Genomic DNA, 14,979 nt, shown 5'->3' on the forward strand with positions numbered 1-14,979 from the left:
ACTAACTTTGCTTTTTTTGGCACACATGTTACTAAATTTTTTTTTTTGTTAATGCTATTGATTATAATATTATAATGAACTATTTTATATAAACTCGTCTAATAATTATGATCGTTCGTTCATTTATTTATTATTGTATTTATTCTCACAAAAAAGCTAGATGACATTGACATATGTTTTTTTTTGTTTACAACAACAGGTTATTTGGCGTCAGGTAGGGCTAGGTATGGGTTCTTTACAGTATTTACATTATTTACGTTTTTTACGTGAATTACTTGTAAATTACATGTAATGTAAATAACTCGAAAAATCGCCCATTTACCCAACACTGGGGGCTCCATATACTTGGTTGGCAGGATTATGAAAAATAAAAAACTGAGATATAGAATCGTTTGGGAATGATTTGGGAACGTTTGGGAAATGATTCTCATAATTTAGGAATGCTTAGTTTAATTAATAATTAATAATTAAAGAATGGGCTAAAATTCACTAGATGTATGCGCACAAGCATATTGCGCATGAAGCATGCATTTACACTGCAATCATTGCTATTCACTGAAATATAGTAAAACTGCAGTCCAATTCACAGGGCATTACAATTTAGGGCTTTTTTCCTCCACTGGCGGCGCTTGTAGAGCTTTTGTATGTGAAATCTATATAAAAAAAATTTTACAAGCGCCATCACCGGCAAAAAAAGCCCTAAATTGTAAAAAATTTGCCCTGTGAATTGGACTGCTGGAATTGATGAATAAAGAGAACGAAAGAGCTAGAAAAAACAAATAACAAGAAATAAATAGTAAATTTTAGTTACTAAAGTTTCTTCAAATGACCGCACGATTCTAGCGCTTCCTTGCATACGCTCCGTGCGTACGCTCGATCCCAGGAGTGCTATTGTGTTGGTTATTGCGAAAATTCGCCGACAAGAAATGTTTGTCGCGATAGAAAAATATAAAGGCGCTTGTTGTTGCTTCCATGTGAAGCTGCCATAGTCATATGCAAATGCGAAAATAAAGTAGAATTTACATGAAAGCAACAACAAGCGCCTTCATATTTTTCTATCGCGACTAACATTTCTTGTCGGCGAATCGTTATTGCGGGACCTGCAGTCCAATTCACGGGGCAAATTTTTTACAATTTAGGGCTTTTTTTTGCCGCTGATGGCGCTTGTAAAAATTTTTTTTATATAGATTTTACATACAAAAGCTTCACAAGCGCTGTGAGTGGTGAAAAAAAGCCCTAAATTGTAATGCCCTGTGAATTGGACTGCCGCAAAAACTCCCGCAATACGGGACCAAGAATAGCACGTCCCAGATAACCACTGCGTACCACTAGGAATTTGTATCAGCTATATACCGGTATCTGACTGGTACAGAATATTACAAAATGACAGTGGATTTTACTACTAGTATAATACTAGTACAATACTGGTATAATATACTAGGAACTAGTGAAGCTATATTGCCGGTAAAATACCAGTACATATTACCAAGATGTTGCAGAGTATAAAAGAGAAGAAATTTACCTACAAAATAACGGTACACTGTAGCGGTATTGCATTCCAGTATCATAACGGTATAATACCTGTCCTTTGTATAGACGCTAAGGATAGCGATCTTTTAGCGTGATTATAGCTAGGGTACTCGTAGCTACATCGAATTTTTTTTTCCGTTATTATTATCGATGTAATTTTAACCCCCTACAAAAATTTTATTCCTCTACGTCGTGTTCTAGGGGGTGAAATTCAGGTACACACTATATTTATACAAAAAAATTAGACTCTCCGAAACTACCGGTAGTTACCTCGAAATTTTTTTTCCGTAATTATTATCAATTTAATTTTAACCTCCTACAAAAATGTCATCCCTCTATGTCGTGTCCTGCGGGGTGAAATTAAGGTACACGTTCTGATATGAATAAAAAAAAAAAAAATTTCTCCGAAAGTACTCGTAGGTACCTCAAAATTTTTTTACCGTAATTGTTATCGACGTAATTCCAACCCCCTATGAAACTTTCATCCCTCTACGTCGTGTTCTAGAAGGGTGAAATTAAGGTACACACTATATTTATACAAAACAAAATTAATTTCTCCGAAACTACTGGTAGCTACCTCGAATATTCGTTTCCGTAATCATTATCGATGTAATTCTAACCACCTACGGAAATTTTATCCCACTACGTCGTGATCTAGGGGGTGAAATTGTGGTACACACTATATTTATATGAAAAAAATTAATTACTCCGAAACTAGTCGTAGCTAGCTCGAATATTCATTTCCGTAATCATTATCGATGTAATTCTAACCCCCTACGAAAATGATAGGTTACCAAAACAAGTTTTTTTTGAAGATCATATTAATATTGCTTTCTCTTATACTAATTCATCATTTTTTTCAAATTTTATTTTCAAGCTTGAGTCAGTATGGCTCTAATCGCTCCAATTATTTACAATAGACATACATATGTCATAACTCATAAAGTCATAATCATATACATACATATGATCGATGTGAACTCCAACGTAATACAAAAAAAATGAGTTCTCTAGTCATGAATTACATTTAGCATAGAGGTTTGACAAGAAGTTTTTCAAGCGCCGCCATCGGAAAAAAAAGGCCCTAAAGTGTAAAATTTATTTTGCCCTGTGAATTGGACTGCGGAAACATACCGGTATCATACCAGTATGTGGTTATCTGCACCCGCAGTCCAATTCACAGGGCAAATTTTTTACAATTTAGGGCTTTTTTTACCGCTGATGGCGCTTGTAAAAATTTTTTTTATATAGATTTTACATACAAAAGCTTCACAAGCGCCGAGAGTGGTGAAGAAAAGCCCTAAATTGTAATGCCCTGCACCCGTATTCACGGGGCAAAATTGTTCTCATTAGGGCTTTTTTTTCCGCTGATGGCGCTTGACAAAATTTTTTTTATATAGATTTCACATAGAAAAGCTCCACAAACGCCACCATCGGAAAAAAAACGCCCTAATGAGAACATCCTCTGAATACGGGTGCTGTGAATTGGATTGCAGTCATGGAGGTGAATAAGGAGGGTAATCTCTCGAAATTTACTGAAGCTCACAGAATGGAGCAAGTCAGTACGTTTTTCTGCCGGTGATGACGCTTTTGCTACAACAGTTCTATGGTCACATGTTATTTTTGTTTATATTTTTTCATGATAATGTGACAAGTCAAAAGATAATTATTTATTAATTGTTATTAATTAATGTGACGATTTAAACTATGATCATAATATAATAAATTGATAAAACTATCAATAAGTCTGCATTTAAAAGTAAGTTAGTTCTTATTTTTTTTATAATAAGATATAAGTATAGATATGTCAATCCTTTTGTTTATGTAGCTTTAATGTTAAAAATATTCGAATATTATTAATTACAGTTATAACTAATATTTAAAATTATTTTATTATCACTGGTGTTCTTTTTTTTAGCACGAAAAATGGTACAAAAATGTATTGTTTTCGAATGTCAAACATTAAAGGCAAATAAAAATGGTATTTCTATTTTTTCTGTACCAAAGGTAATATTTTAATGAAATATATATTTATATACCTACATATATATATTATTTTTCATACTAATTTGTATTTTCTTAACAATTTAAGGATCCTAAACTTTTTGATGCTTGGAAATCAAATCTCCCAAAGCTAAGGAATTCCCTGAGTGTATCAAGTTTGGTTTGTGAAAAACATTTTCATCCAAGTGATATAATATCACAGTTTACTCAAAAATTACCTTCAGAAACGTGGATATATCCTCGTAGTAAAAAACGATTGAAACCTAAGGCTGTCCCTATATCTTCAGACGTCTGTTCATCTTCAGATAATACAATATTCAAGGGTGATAACGAGGCAATAAAAGCGAATGATGAAGTACCAAATGAATCTATCGTTGATGCATCAATTAATCCTTATGTTCATGTATCAATTAAACCTGGTGTTAATGTACCAGATGAGCATGAATTTTATGTACCAATGCAATGTAATGTTCATGAACAAAATGACTCTGATGTTCATGTACCAGATGAGTACGAATTATATGTACCAATGCAATGTAATGTTCATGTACCAACTAAATCATCATTACATATGATACATGCGTCAACTCAGACTGTAGACCATAATGATTCATTCGAACTAAATAAAAAAAAATTGAATGTAAACACCGGTAATTTTAATTTTTTAATGATCATATACTTTGATGTGTCACATTGTCATGTATTATGAGATTGCCAAAAATGTAAACAAAAATACCATCACCATGTGACCATAGAACTGTTGTAGTAAAAGCGCCACCATCGGCAAAAAAAGGTACTGACTTGCTCCATTCCGTGAGCTTCACCAACAGCCTATGCTTTAACATAGGAGATTACCCTCCTTATACACCTCCATGATTGCAGTATTCACGGGCAGTGTTGGGTAGGTAGGAAACCCATGGTAATTTACATGTAATTTACATGTAATTTACACCTTGTTTTGTACATGGTAAATTACACGACTTGTGCGCCTCGCCGTGGAGAGTCTGGAACTATGTATTTCGTAGCCATTTTGCAAACATATGTTTTATGTTTTCATTACTCTCGATGTTTAATGTTATTTGTTGTTATTCTTATTATTATTATATTCTCTAATTAGCATAAATTTGCTCTTCTGTTATTTAAAAAAAATTGTAAACAATGTCAGGTGTTAAAATTGTAAACAATTTTAATATAAAAATTATTAATTATTGATTTTATTCGATCTCATTATTATTTTATTTCATTCAATGTTACTTGTGTCTTTTAAAAACCAAAAGACTGTACTTATGACGTATTCTATAGTTGTTTGAATGGAAATAATACGAAACGTCGTTAAATACAAATATATAAACATTTTTAATAGCTGAATAAAAATTTGGCTATTAACTATAATTTTTTGTGTTTAACAGATAATTAATATTTTAATAATTTGCTAAAGATAATATGAAGATATTATAAATTTTTCTACTGAACACCAAATAAATATGTAATGTGTAATTAATAAATATCTGATACAAAAAAATTATTATTTTTTTCTTGTGTAATATTAATATAAAATTCTTGGTTCATGCAAAGTCATATAAAATTTTTTAATTATAAGACTAGCCGAAAATGGACTATAAGTCATTTTTGAGTTAATTAAAAAAACGATAAATTTATTCACATTCAATTAAATAATCGTAATTATTAAAAAAACTAATATGCAAAAATCATGCTTATTTTTTAAGTTTTTAAACTAACTTTTCTTTTTTTGGCACACATATTACTAAATTTGTTTGTTTATGCTATTGATTATAATATTATAATGAACTATATTATATAAACTCATCTAATAATTATGATCATTCGTTTATTTATCTATTATTGTATTTATTCTCACCAAAAAGCTAGATGAAATTGACATTTTTTTTTTTTTTGTTTACAACAACAGGTTATTTGGCGTCAGGTAGGGCTCGGTATGAGTTCCTTACGATATTTACATTATTTACGTTTTTTACGTAAATTACATGTAATGTAAATAACTCGAAAAATCGCCCATTTACCCAACACTGTTCACGGGGCAAAATTGTTCTCATTAGGGCTTTTTTTCCGCTGATGGCGCTTGACAAAATTTTTTTTATATAGATTTCACATAGAAAAGCTCCACAAAGGCCACCATCGGAAAAAAAACGCCCTAATGAGAACATCCTTTGAATACGGGTGCTGGGATGTGAATAGTGGACGAACACACCTAATGTTACCCCGTGACCAGTGATGGGTAATTCGACGATTTTCGGGGTATCATGCAATCATACGTATGATACTACATAAAGTGTATGATAGTTGAGACTGCCGTCTTTTTTTATAAAATAAACTAAATGATTTATTAAACTCTCACTCACACCACTGTACACAGCTGCACAGCTGTCAAACTGTTTTTTTTTTATTACACGATAAATAGGGTTACCATATCTCCAGGAAACCAAATCAGAACATTTTCCTCCCACTCCAAAATTTCACCCCCTCCACCCATAAATTTATGTTTCAAGTTGATAATCATAACAATTCATTTATTTTAATTATATGTTATTTATTTATTCGTTTTTTTTTAATTATTCAGTAACTATTCATCACAATTACATGAACGATAAAAAAATTTTTTACAGTAGTCAATTTCTTTGTCTAAATTAATTCATTAAAAATTAATTGGTTAGCAAAATTCTTTCTTTAGGCATTTTTCTTATAGCTTTCATGTTGTTAAATTAATAATATTTTAAACAAATTAAAAGCTATAGAAAAAATGGCTAAGGAAAGGATGTTGCTCACTAATTATATTTTGAAGGGAAAGGATGTGGCTTACCTATTAATTTTCAAAGAATTAATTTCGCTAAAGAAATTAATTGGCAAGCCACAAAATTTACAAAAAAATAATTTTACGAAAATAAAAGAAGGATTGCCCACGCTATAGAAATTTTTCATCGGGCCCCCTATACTCTATATGACGAAGTACATATACTGCACGCTATCTAAATTTTAATAATTAGAAGTATTCAAGAGTCCATCATAGATAGCGTAAATTCTATATTATATTTATTGAAAAAACTTTATCATAAAAAAAAATTTCGAAAATTGTAAACGAGTTTCAAAAATCAGGACATTTAACAAATCAGGACCGTATCAGGACAAGCCGTTCAAAATCAGGACATGTCCTGCTAAATCAGGACGCATGGTAACCCTAACGATAAATAATAAATAAATTCATCAACGTGTATAAAAAATTTTATTAAAATTAAAACATTATACGAGAAAATAATTTAACAGTTAATATTATGACTTCTTCAAAAAATTCGCTCAGGAGTTTGCCTGGAATATATTAAAGTATGCCAATATGATGAAGGAGGTCAACTTGGCAAATAGGTCTCCCGGATTAATATAATACGTTCCTCATAAAGAACGACAGGGAAAATATATTTGTGATATTGAGTGATGTTAGATTATCCGTGTGATTATAATATCATAATTACTGTATTTATTATTTTTTTTTTGCAAGCTAATGAAACTATCTTTTTTCCTGGCATTTCATGATGTTTCTTACAACCTGTCAAAACGCTCCTTGATTTTTAAGATTATTCAAATAAAATACAAACAATCATTTTTCGTTAGTTGATTTATTAATAAATATTAATAAATTCTTGAGATTACATATTATGTTGGATGTTGACATATTGTTTTTGGGCGCCAAATATGTGTACAATGGCGTCAGTAAAATAGTTTAAAAAGTTAAATGTAGAGGCGCTCTTAATGTATGATACATGGCGTATGATAATGGAGATGTATCATACTGTATGATACAGTGTATGATACTGCTGTATGATACACCGGTATCATACCTACCCAACATTGCCCGTGACTACTGGGGTGCATTCCTTTAATAAAAAATTTTTTTTCGTTTTGCAATTTCGCCCTGTAATACCGGCCAAAATTTTATAGGAAAAAGCTGTTTCGTGTAGTGGCAGTACTGGCACATGACATTATTTTTTTTGGCTTCAAATTATTAGATGGATAACTGTTCAATGTTTATATCAAACTGAAATAAATAGAAAATTGACTTGTTGTGATTGTTTGTTATTGTCACATAGCTCATACCACACATTATCGTAAACTGTAAAGCCTGGAATATTGCATAGAGAATTTTATCACTTTTGTCGTTGTTTCTGTTTCTAGTTTTTAGTCGGTATTAGAGAGCGAAATTGCAAAACGAAAAAAAAATTTTTATTAAAGGAATGCACCCACGAATTTTATACAATTTAGGGCTTTTTTTTGCGACTGATGGCGCTTATAAAATTTTTTTTTTATAGATTTTACATATAAAAGCTCCATAAGCGCCACCCGCAGATGAATTAAAGCCCTAAATTGTAATGCCCTGTGAATACTGAAACTCACGACAAACAACATTCCGCTTGTAAACATGGCCGACAAAATTCTGAGGGATCTGAGCACAAGCAATTGCAACAAGTTAATTTTCTATTTATTACGGAGGCTAGGAGCCATAGGCTCAGTTGCAGTATTGTATTTTATAACGAAAAAAAAAAAAAACGTTTATAACTTACGAACTGATTGAAAGAAAATCATCGTATTAGGCTTCAATGATGCGTCTTTCAAAACTCTATCGCCCGCATTATGGGTTTTTTCCTCCATCTTCAATAGTTTCTGAAGAAAAAAAAAAATAATCAAATATTTAATTTTTTTTCCCAGGAACTATTCAAGGCCAAAGAAAAAGCCAAATATGCCATAACGAAGCTTTGTAAGGACTTTCATTTAAGCCTAGTTTGATGTCTCCATCTTCATTATCCCGAAAGTTATAACGGTTTTTAACAAATTTAAAAAAATTAAATATTGAATAACTTGACCAAAAATTAGATTAAAGCCTCCGTATTATAGGCTTATATTTTGCGTCTCAAAAAACTGTATCGCCCGCATTATGGGTTTTTTCCTCCATCTTCAATAGTTTTTGAAGAAAAAAAAAAAACTTTAAAATAAAAAAATAATCAAATATTTGATTTCTTTTCTCGAAAACTATTCAAGGCCAAAAAAAAACCCACATCTCCTACAACAGAGCTTTTTAGGAACTTTTAATTAAGCCGAATAATGTTTCCATCCTCATTATCCTCGAAGTTATAGATTTTAAATCAATTTTTCAACAATTCAGAAAAATTAGGCAATGAATACTCAACGTAGAATTGAAATAGAGAAATCGATTTCACGACAAAAAAAATTTTCAAACAAAAAATTGACAAAAAAAATCACGATGAAAAAAATCATGATAAAAAAAATCACAATAAAAATTCAAAAAAAAAAAATTTCGACAAAAAAAATCTAGTGACTAAGTCAAAGATTTGGATGGTTAAATGATCTAGATATTGATTGTTCGGATATTATTAAGGCTAAGTAAAATATCTAACGGCTATACATATAAGAAAAATAATTTATATGAAATATTAAATTTATTATTTATAAAAAAAAAAATTTATTATGACGTAATTTTTTTAAAAAATTTTTTCTGCCATGATTTTTTTTGTCGTGATTTTTTTCGCAGAGTTTTTTTTGGAAAATTTTTTTTGACATATAACCGAGAATTCGTAACGGGATCTTATTTTGCGTCGCAAAAAACTCGATCACCCGCATAATCAGTTTTTTTTGCTATCTCCAATATTTTTTGAGAAAAAAAAAACAATAAACATGAAAATTTTTTATTGTATGTTATTATTAATAAACCGTAAAATTTTGTAAAAAACCATAATTTCATTATATCTGACAAATTAAGACACCCATGGCCCTAGCCGGAGTATCGAAAATTTTTAATTTTCAACGGGTAACGCGGGCTACACGCCCCAACAAACGTTACCAGATCTTTTTTTAGTTTAATATAAACATTGAACAGTTATTCAGGTTATTCTTCCGATAATTGAAAGCAACGAAAAATATAATGTGTCAGTACTGTCACTACAAGAAACAGCTTTTTCTTATAGAATTTTGGTCAGTATTACAGGGCGAAATTGCAGTATTAGTAACAATGAATGGAAGAAAAATTAAGACTAATAATATTTTCACTTAGACTAATATAAATTTTTAAATATACCATATTTTAACGTTTTTTATATTTTTTTATATCATGAACTAATAAAGCTGTTCATTTTTTTTTTGACATTAGTTTGTCAATATTTTGCACTTGCAATTTGTCCTTGAAAAGAAATATGAAAAGATCAAAGTAGAAATGAAAAACAAAAAACAAAATAAAAAACCAATTTTCTCAAAGAAAAAAAAAAAGGACAAACTCAACTAAAAACTACATATGTTTTTAAATTTTATATGATTATTTTTGGTGTACTTTGAACTTTAAAAGTTAAAACTTGTAACCCTTTTTTAATGACAATAATGATAATTTAAGCTCTTCACTTTAAAAAGCTGATTATTTTTTTCTTTTTTTGAATTTCTACCTGGTACTGTTAAACTTGAGACTGATTGGGATAAATTATTGTTACGTATTGGTATTTTCAATATTTAAAATAATTAATTAATGATTAATATTCGATAAATTCAATGCTGATAAATAATATCGAGTAGCACATAAATTTTTTCTTTTTATTTTTAATAATTAATTTTCAGTTTTAACAACATTTACATTTTTAAATATTTTTTATACTTTTTTTAATATCATTTTTCACTTCAAACTATTTCTAAAGACGTAGTTGCAATTTACCTCAACAACCCGATATTTGACATCTGTTGGAAATAACAAATATTGTAAACTAGTACCTAAGCAAATTATAAACGCTGACTAGCCTGGGAACCATAAAATATAATTCGTAAAAAGATGTTCCCACTTTTAATCATCCCTTATTTAGTTTATAATTTTGATGGGAATTTTTATTTTAATAGTTTGAGGAGCTTCACTCTTGCGACAACTTCCCTTCACAAAATTTTTTTTATATAGATTTCACATAGAAAAGCTCCACAAACGCTACCATCGGAAAAAAAACGCCCTAATGAGAACATCCTCTGCAGTCCAATTCACAGGGCATTACAATTTAGAGCTTTTTTCCTCAACTGACGGCGCTTGTGAAGCTTTTGTATAAAAAATCTATATAAAAAAAATTTTACAAGCGCCATCATTGGCAAAAAATAGCCCTAAATTGTAAAAAATTTGCCCTGTGAATTGGACTGCTGAATACGGGTGCTGCAGTCCAATTCACAGCAGCACTCGGGTGCATTCCTTTAATAAAAAATTTCTTTTCGTTTTGCAATTTCGCCCTGTCATACCGACTAAAAACTAGAAACAGAAACAACGACAAAAGTGATAAATTTCTCTATGCAATATTCCAGGCTTTACAGTTTACGATAATGTGTGGTACGACCTATGTGACAATAATCACAACAAGTCAATTTTCTATCTATATTTCAGCAGTCAATTACAATTACAATGCACACTCACATGTGAAGTATAACAATTTTCTCATCTAAATTGTATTTCCTTGTTTGATGCAGTAATATAAACATTGAACAGTTATCCATCTAATAATTGGAAGCCAAAAAAAATAATGTCATGTGCCAGTACTGCCACTACAAGAAACAGCTTTTTCCTATAAAATTTTGGCCGGTATTACAGGGCGAAATCGCAAAACGAAAAAAAATTTTTTATTAAACGAATGCACCCCTCATGTTTTCATTATGGCTTTTTTTCCGATGGCGGCGCTTCAAAAACTTTTTGTCAGAGTTCTGTTTGAATCGTATTCTATGACAAGAGAGCTCATTTAACATTTTCATGCTGCCGAGCTAGAGTTTACATCGATGTATATATATACTATTTAGGACGATGATGACAATTGACAAGAAAGTAAATTTTTTTTTAAAATTAATTTGATAAAAATACACGTTTAATTTTTTTTAATACCTAAAATAAGAAAAAATATCTTGTTTAAAACCTAAATTTTTCTAAAAACTGTTGCTCACTCATATATTCAATAGGATCAGACATACTTCGAATATTATTGTTTAACCTCATATTAATTCATCTTAATCTCCCTGGGATATTCATTTGGTCCTTCTCTATTACTATTTTCGTCTGCAACAGTAAAGGCTTGTGGCCACTAGCATATAGTTTTTCGACCAAGTTCTATGCCATAGCGCTATGGAAGGAAAAGTTCACATATGACGGCTATAGGGCGGCGTTTTAATCGTTTCTTGAAATTGTTTCAGCTGTACCAACTTGCTTACAAACACATAAAAAATAAATAAAAATATAACCTTTCTTATTTGTTGACAATTTGATATTTTGACAGTCAATCATTATATATATGTACTATACATGGTGTAAATATAAACAAAGAAATTTATTAACAACGCTAACCATTGTTGTTGTATTTTTTTAATGTTGGCTGTATCAAAAAAAACTAGTGTGAAGTTAGCGGTTCTATGCTGAAAATGCTGCATGCATTTTTTCAACATAGTCCTCGGCGGCCATTTTCTAGTAAATTTCTAGTTAGATATAGTGACACAAGTGCTATGGCATAGAACTTGGTCGAAAAACTATGCTAGTGGCCACATGCCTTAACAACAATCAACTTGAAAATTTGACAGCTTTATTTGCTTACATTCTTAATAGGGTTATGGTGCTCAAAATCATTAAAACATGTCGTATATACATCGATGTGAACCCCAGCTCGACAGCATAAAAATGGGCTCTCTCGTCATGACGTCATAGAATACGATTCATACAGAACTCTGATAAAAGTAGAGTGGGTATAAGTAGAGTGGTGCCAATAGCCGTCTGGGGAGCGTTCGATAGCTGGCCGAGGGCCTCGGCCTGGGCCAACGGAAAGACAACTTGATAAATCAAAAACTCACTATGAGAAAATCCCATGTAAATATTTGAAATTATAATGTAGCAATGCTGACACTACGAACATATAAAATAAACCATGATAAAAAATTGGCCGGATTTTTGGCCTCGGCCAGCTATCGAACGCTGCCCTGGTTTTTGATTGGTCCGCCATTTCCTGTTTTTTGTATGGAGTGGGGAGAAGAGGGAGTTTTGAACAGTTTAAAAGGAAAAAAATTAATTTAATATATAAATCAAGTAAATATATATTTTAAATAAATAATAATTTATATTTTTAATTATTAAATTATTCTTAAATTAATTATTGAATTATTTATTTAATAATTCAATAAATAATTTAAATAAACACAGCTATATTAATAACTTAATTTTATTCATATTCAAATTATATTTATAAAAACTTATTTGAATTTAACTGATATAAATATACCTATATATTCTGATATTATATATATAGTATGGTTATAATTATTAAATTTATATATTATTATAATTTCAATATAAATATGATAGAAATATAGATATTTGAAGAGGCAAAACACTACAGATAAAGTGACAAATAATATCCCTAGTGAAAATGGCGACACCGATCCGACACCAATCCGACAGTCGGTTTGTGCACTGATCTCATACAAAAACGACACAAAACCGACACACGACTATAAGAATTTCTAAGTCACAAAAATAAATAGTAAGAAGCATTTAAAAAATAAAATATTATGTCTAAAAATTTCTTAATAATATTCTCACAATTTAAGACACATTAGAATTTTTTTTAAATAATTTTTTTATTGAAAAAACTCAATTCTGTTTACGTATTAAAAGTGAGGTTAGCTGTCAGAATCATCTGTACACGACTGTGAGATTTTACAATTCTCACACAATTCCGACACACGACTGTGAGAATTTTAAATCCGACACAATTCCGACACAAATCCGACAGACGTACGACAGTATATTTTTATTTTGTATTTAATATAAAAGAAAGCATTTTATTAACAAAAATTTTTGTTCAATATTAAAGTTATAATATTTTAATAATTTTAGGCATATTAGATTTTTTTTTTTTGAATAAATTTTGACAAAAAAAATAATTGGAATCGTCTGTGAGAATTTGCGATTTGCAAAACTTCTTGTTTAATAATAAAATTATAATCTTTTAATAATTATAGGCATATTAGATTTTTTTCAAATTATTTTATTAGAAAATCATCATTTTTTGGTTTTTTTATGAGGTTAAGAACGGTTTTTTTTTAAATACTTTTTTTTTAAAACTAATTTAATCAGTTTTCCATGTATTTGGTATTTTTGTAACTCGAATGTAATTTGTAATGAAACCATGTATTTGGTTTCCAATGTTTCCAATTATTTTTTTTGTCAAAATTTATTCAAAAAAAAAAAAATCTAATATGCCTAAAATTATTAAAATATTATAACTTTAATATTGAACAAAAATTTTAATTAATAAAATGCTTTTTTTTATATTAAATACAAAATAAAAATATACTGTCGTACGTCTGTCGGAATTGTGTCGGAATTGTGTCGGATTTACAAATCTCACAGACGTGTGTCGGAATTGTGTGAGAATTGCAAATTCTCACAGACGATTCCAATTATTTTTTTTGTCAGAATTTATTCAAAAAAAAAAAAATCTAATGTTACGTCTTGGTATCAATATAATAAATAAATTAATTATTTAAATATTTAGTAAATTCAAGGGCATATAAAATATTGAGTAGGCATGTAGATTTTTTTCTTTTTATTTTTTCATAATTATTTTTATATTTTTTTTAGCAAAATCAACATTTTACCTTTTTCTCACATATTATTTTTTATTTTAATTTTTATTTTCTCAAGCCTATCCTTCAAGGCTAAATATCAAGGCCTATCGAACGCTTTCTTGGGTTCACAGTGTCCACAGAGACCAACGTTACCAACCCTACCATCTTGATGGTATATCTACCACCAAAACGCCTCTGATACCATCTAGCATCATGAAGGACGATGATATGAGAAATATACCATCTTTTTGGTTTTCAGAACAGAAATTTTTTTTTTCTCTTTTTATGGAGGCTAGAAGCCATAGGCTTAGCCGCAGTATTGAATTCATCGGCGAAAAAAAAAAAAAACTCATAACTTACGAACTAAGTAACATAGAGACTTCGTACTAGGCTTAAAAGAAGCGCATTGAAAAACTCTATCGCTCGCATAATCGGTCTCTATTGATAACAGTTTTGAGTTAAAAAGAAAAAATGTAAATTTTGAAAAAATTTTTTTTCTTTCATAAAAAATTAAGGTACTATCTATTAGAAAGTATTTATCACCAAAGGTTTTTTGTTCGTAAAACTTCTCGGTTTAATATTTCATTATTCTTAAACTATCATTTATGTAACTTAAAATGTTACATACGTTTTTATGCGGAAATTTTTCAAGTTATAGAAACGGCGCAATGAATAGCTCAAAGTTAAATAGAGATAGAGACTTCGTATTAGGCTTATAATATGCGCCTTGAAAAACTCTATCGCCCGCATTGCGGGTTTTTTCTTCTATCTCTAATAGTTTTTGAA

The 14,979-nt window shown here is 29.9% G+C and overlaps 1 protein-coding gene across 1 annotated transcript; it reads left to right on the top strand.

Annotated features, from left to right (window-relative positions):
- Window positions 1–3,018: 3,018 nt before the first annotated feature.
- LOC122859559 lies at window positions 3,019–4,426 on the top strand. The gene is made up of 3 exons (XM_044163223.1): window positions 3,019–3,289; window positions 3,449–3,537; window positions 3,623–4,426. The coding sequence occupies exons 2-3, from the start codon at window positions 3,457–3,459 to the stop codon at window positions 4,241–4,243; spliced, it is 702 nt and encodes a 233-aa protein (XP_044019158.1). The 5' UTR covers window positions 3,019–3,289; window positions 3,449–3,456; the 3' UTR covers window positions 4,244–4,426.
- The last annotated feature ends 10,553 nt before the right edge of the window (window positions 4,427–14,979 follow it).

The sequence above is a fragment of the Aphidius gifuensis genome, linkage group LG6, assembly GCF_014905175.1.
Source record: "Aphidius gifuensis isolate YNYX2018 linkage group LG6, ASM1490517v1, whole genome shotgun sequence".
Taxonomy (NCBI): Eukaryota; Metazoa; Arthropoda; class Insecta; order Hymenoptera; family Braconidae; genus Aphidius; species Aphidius gifuensis.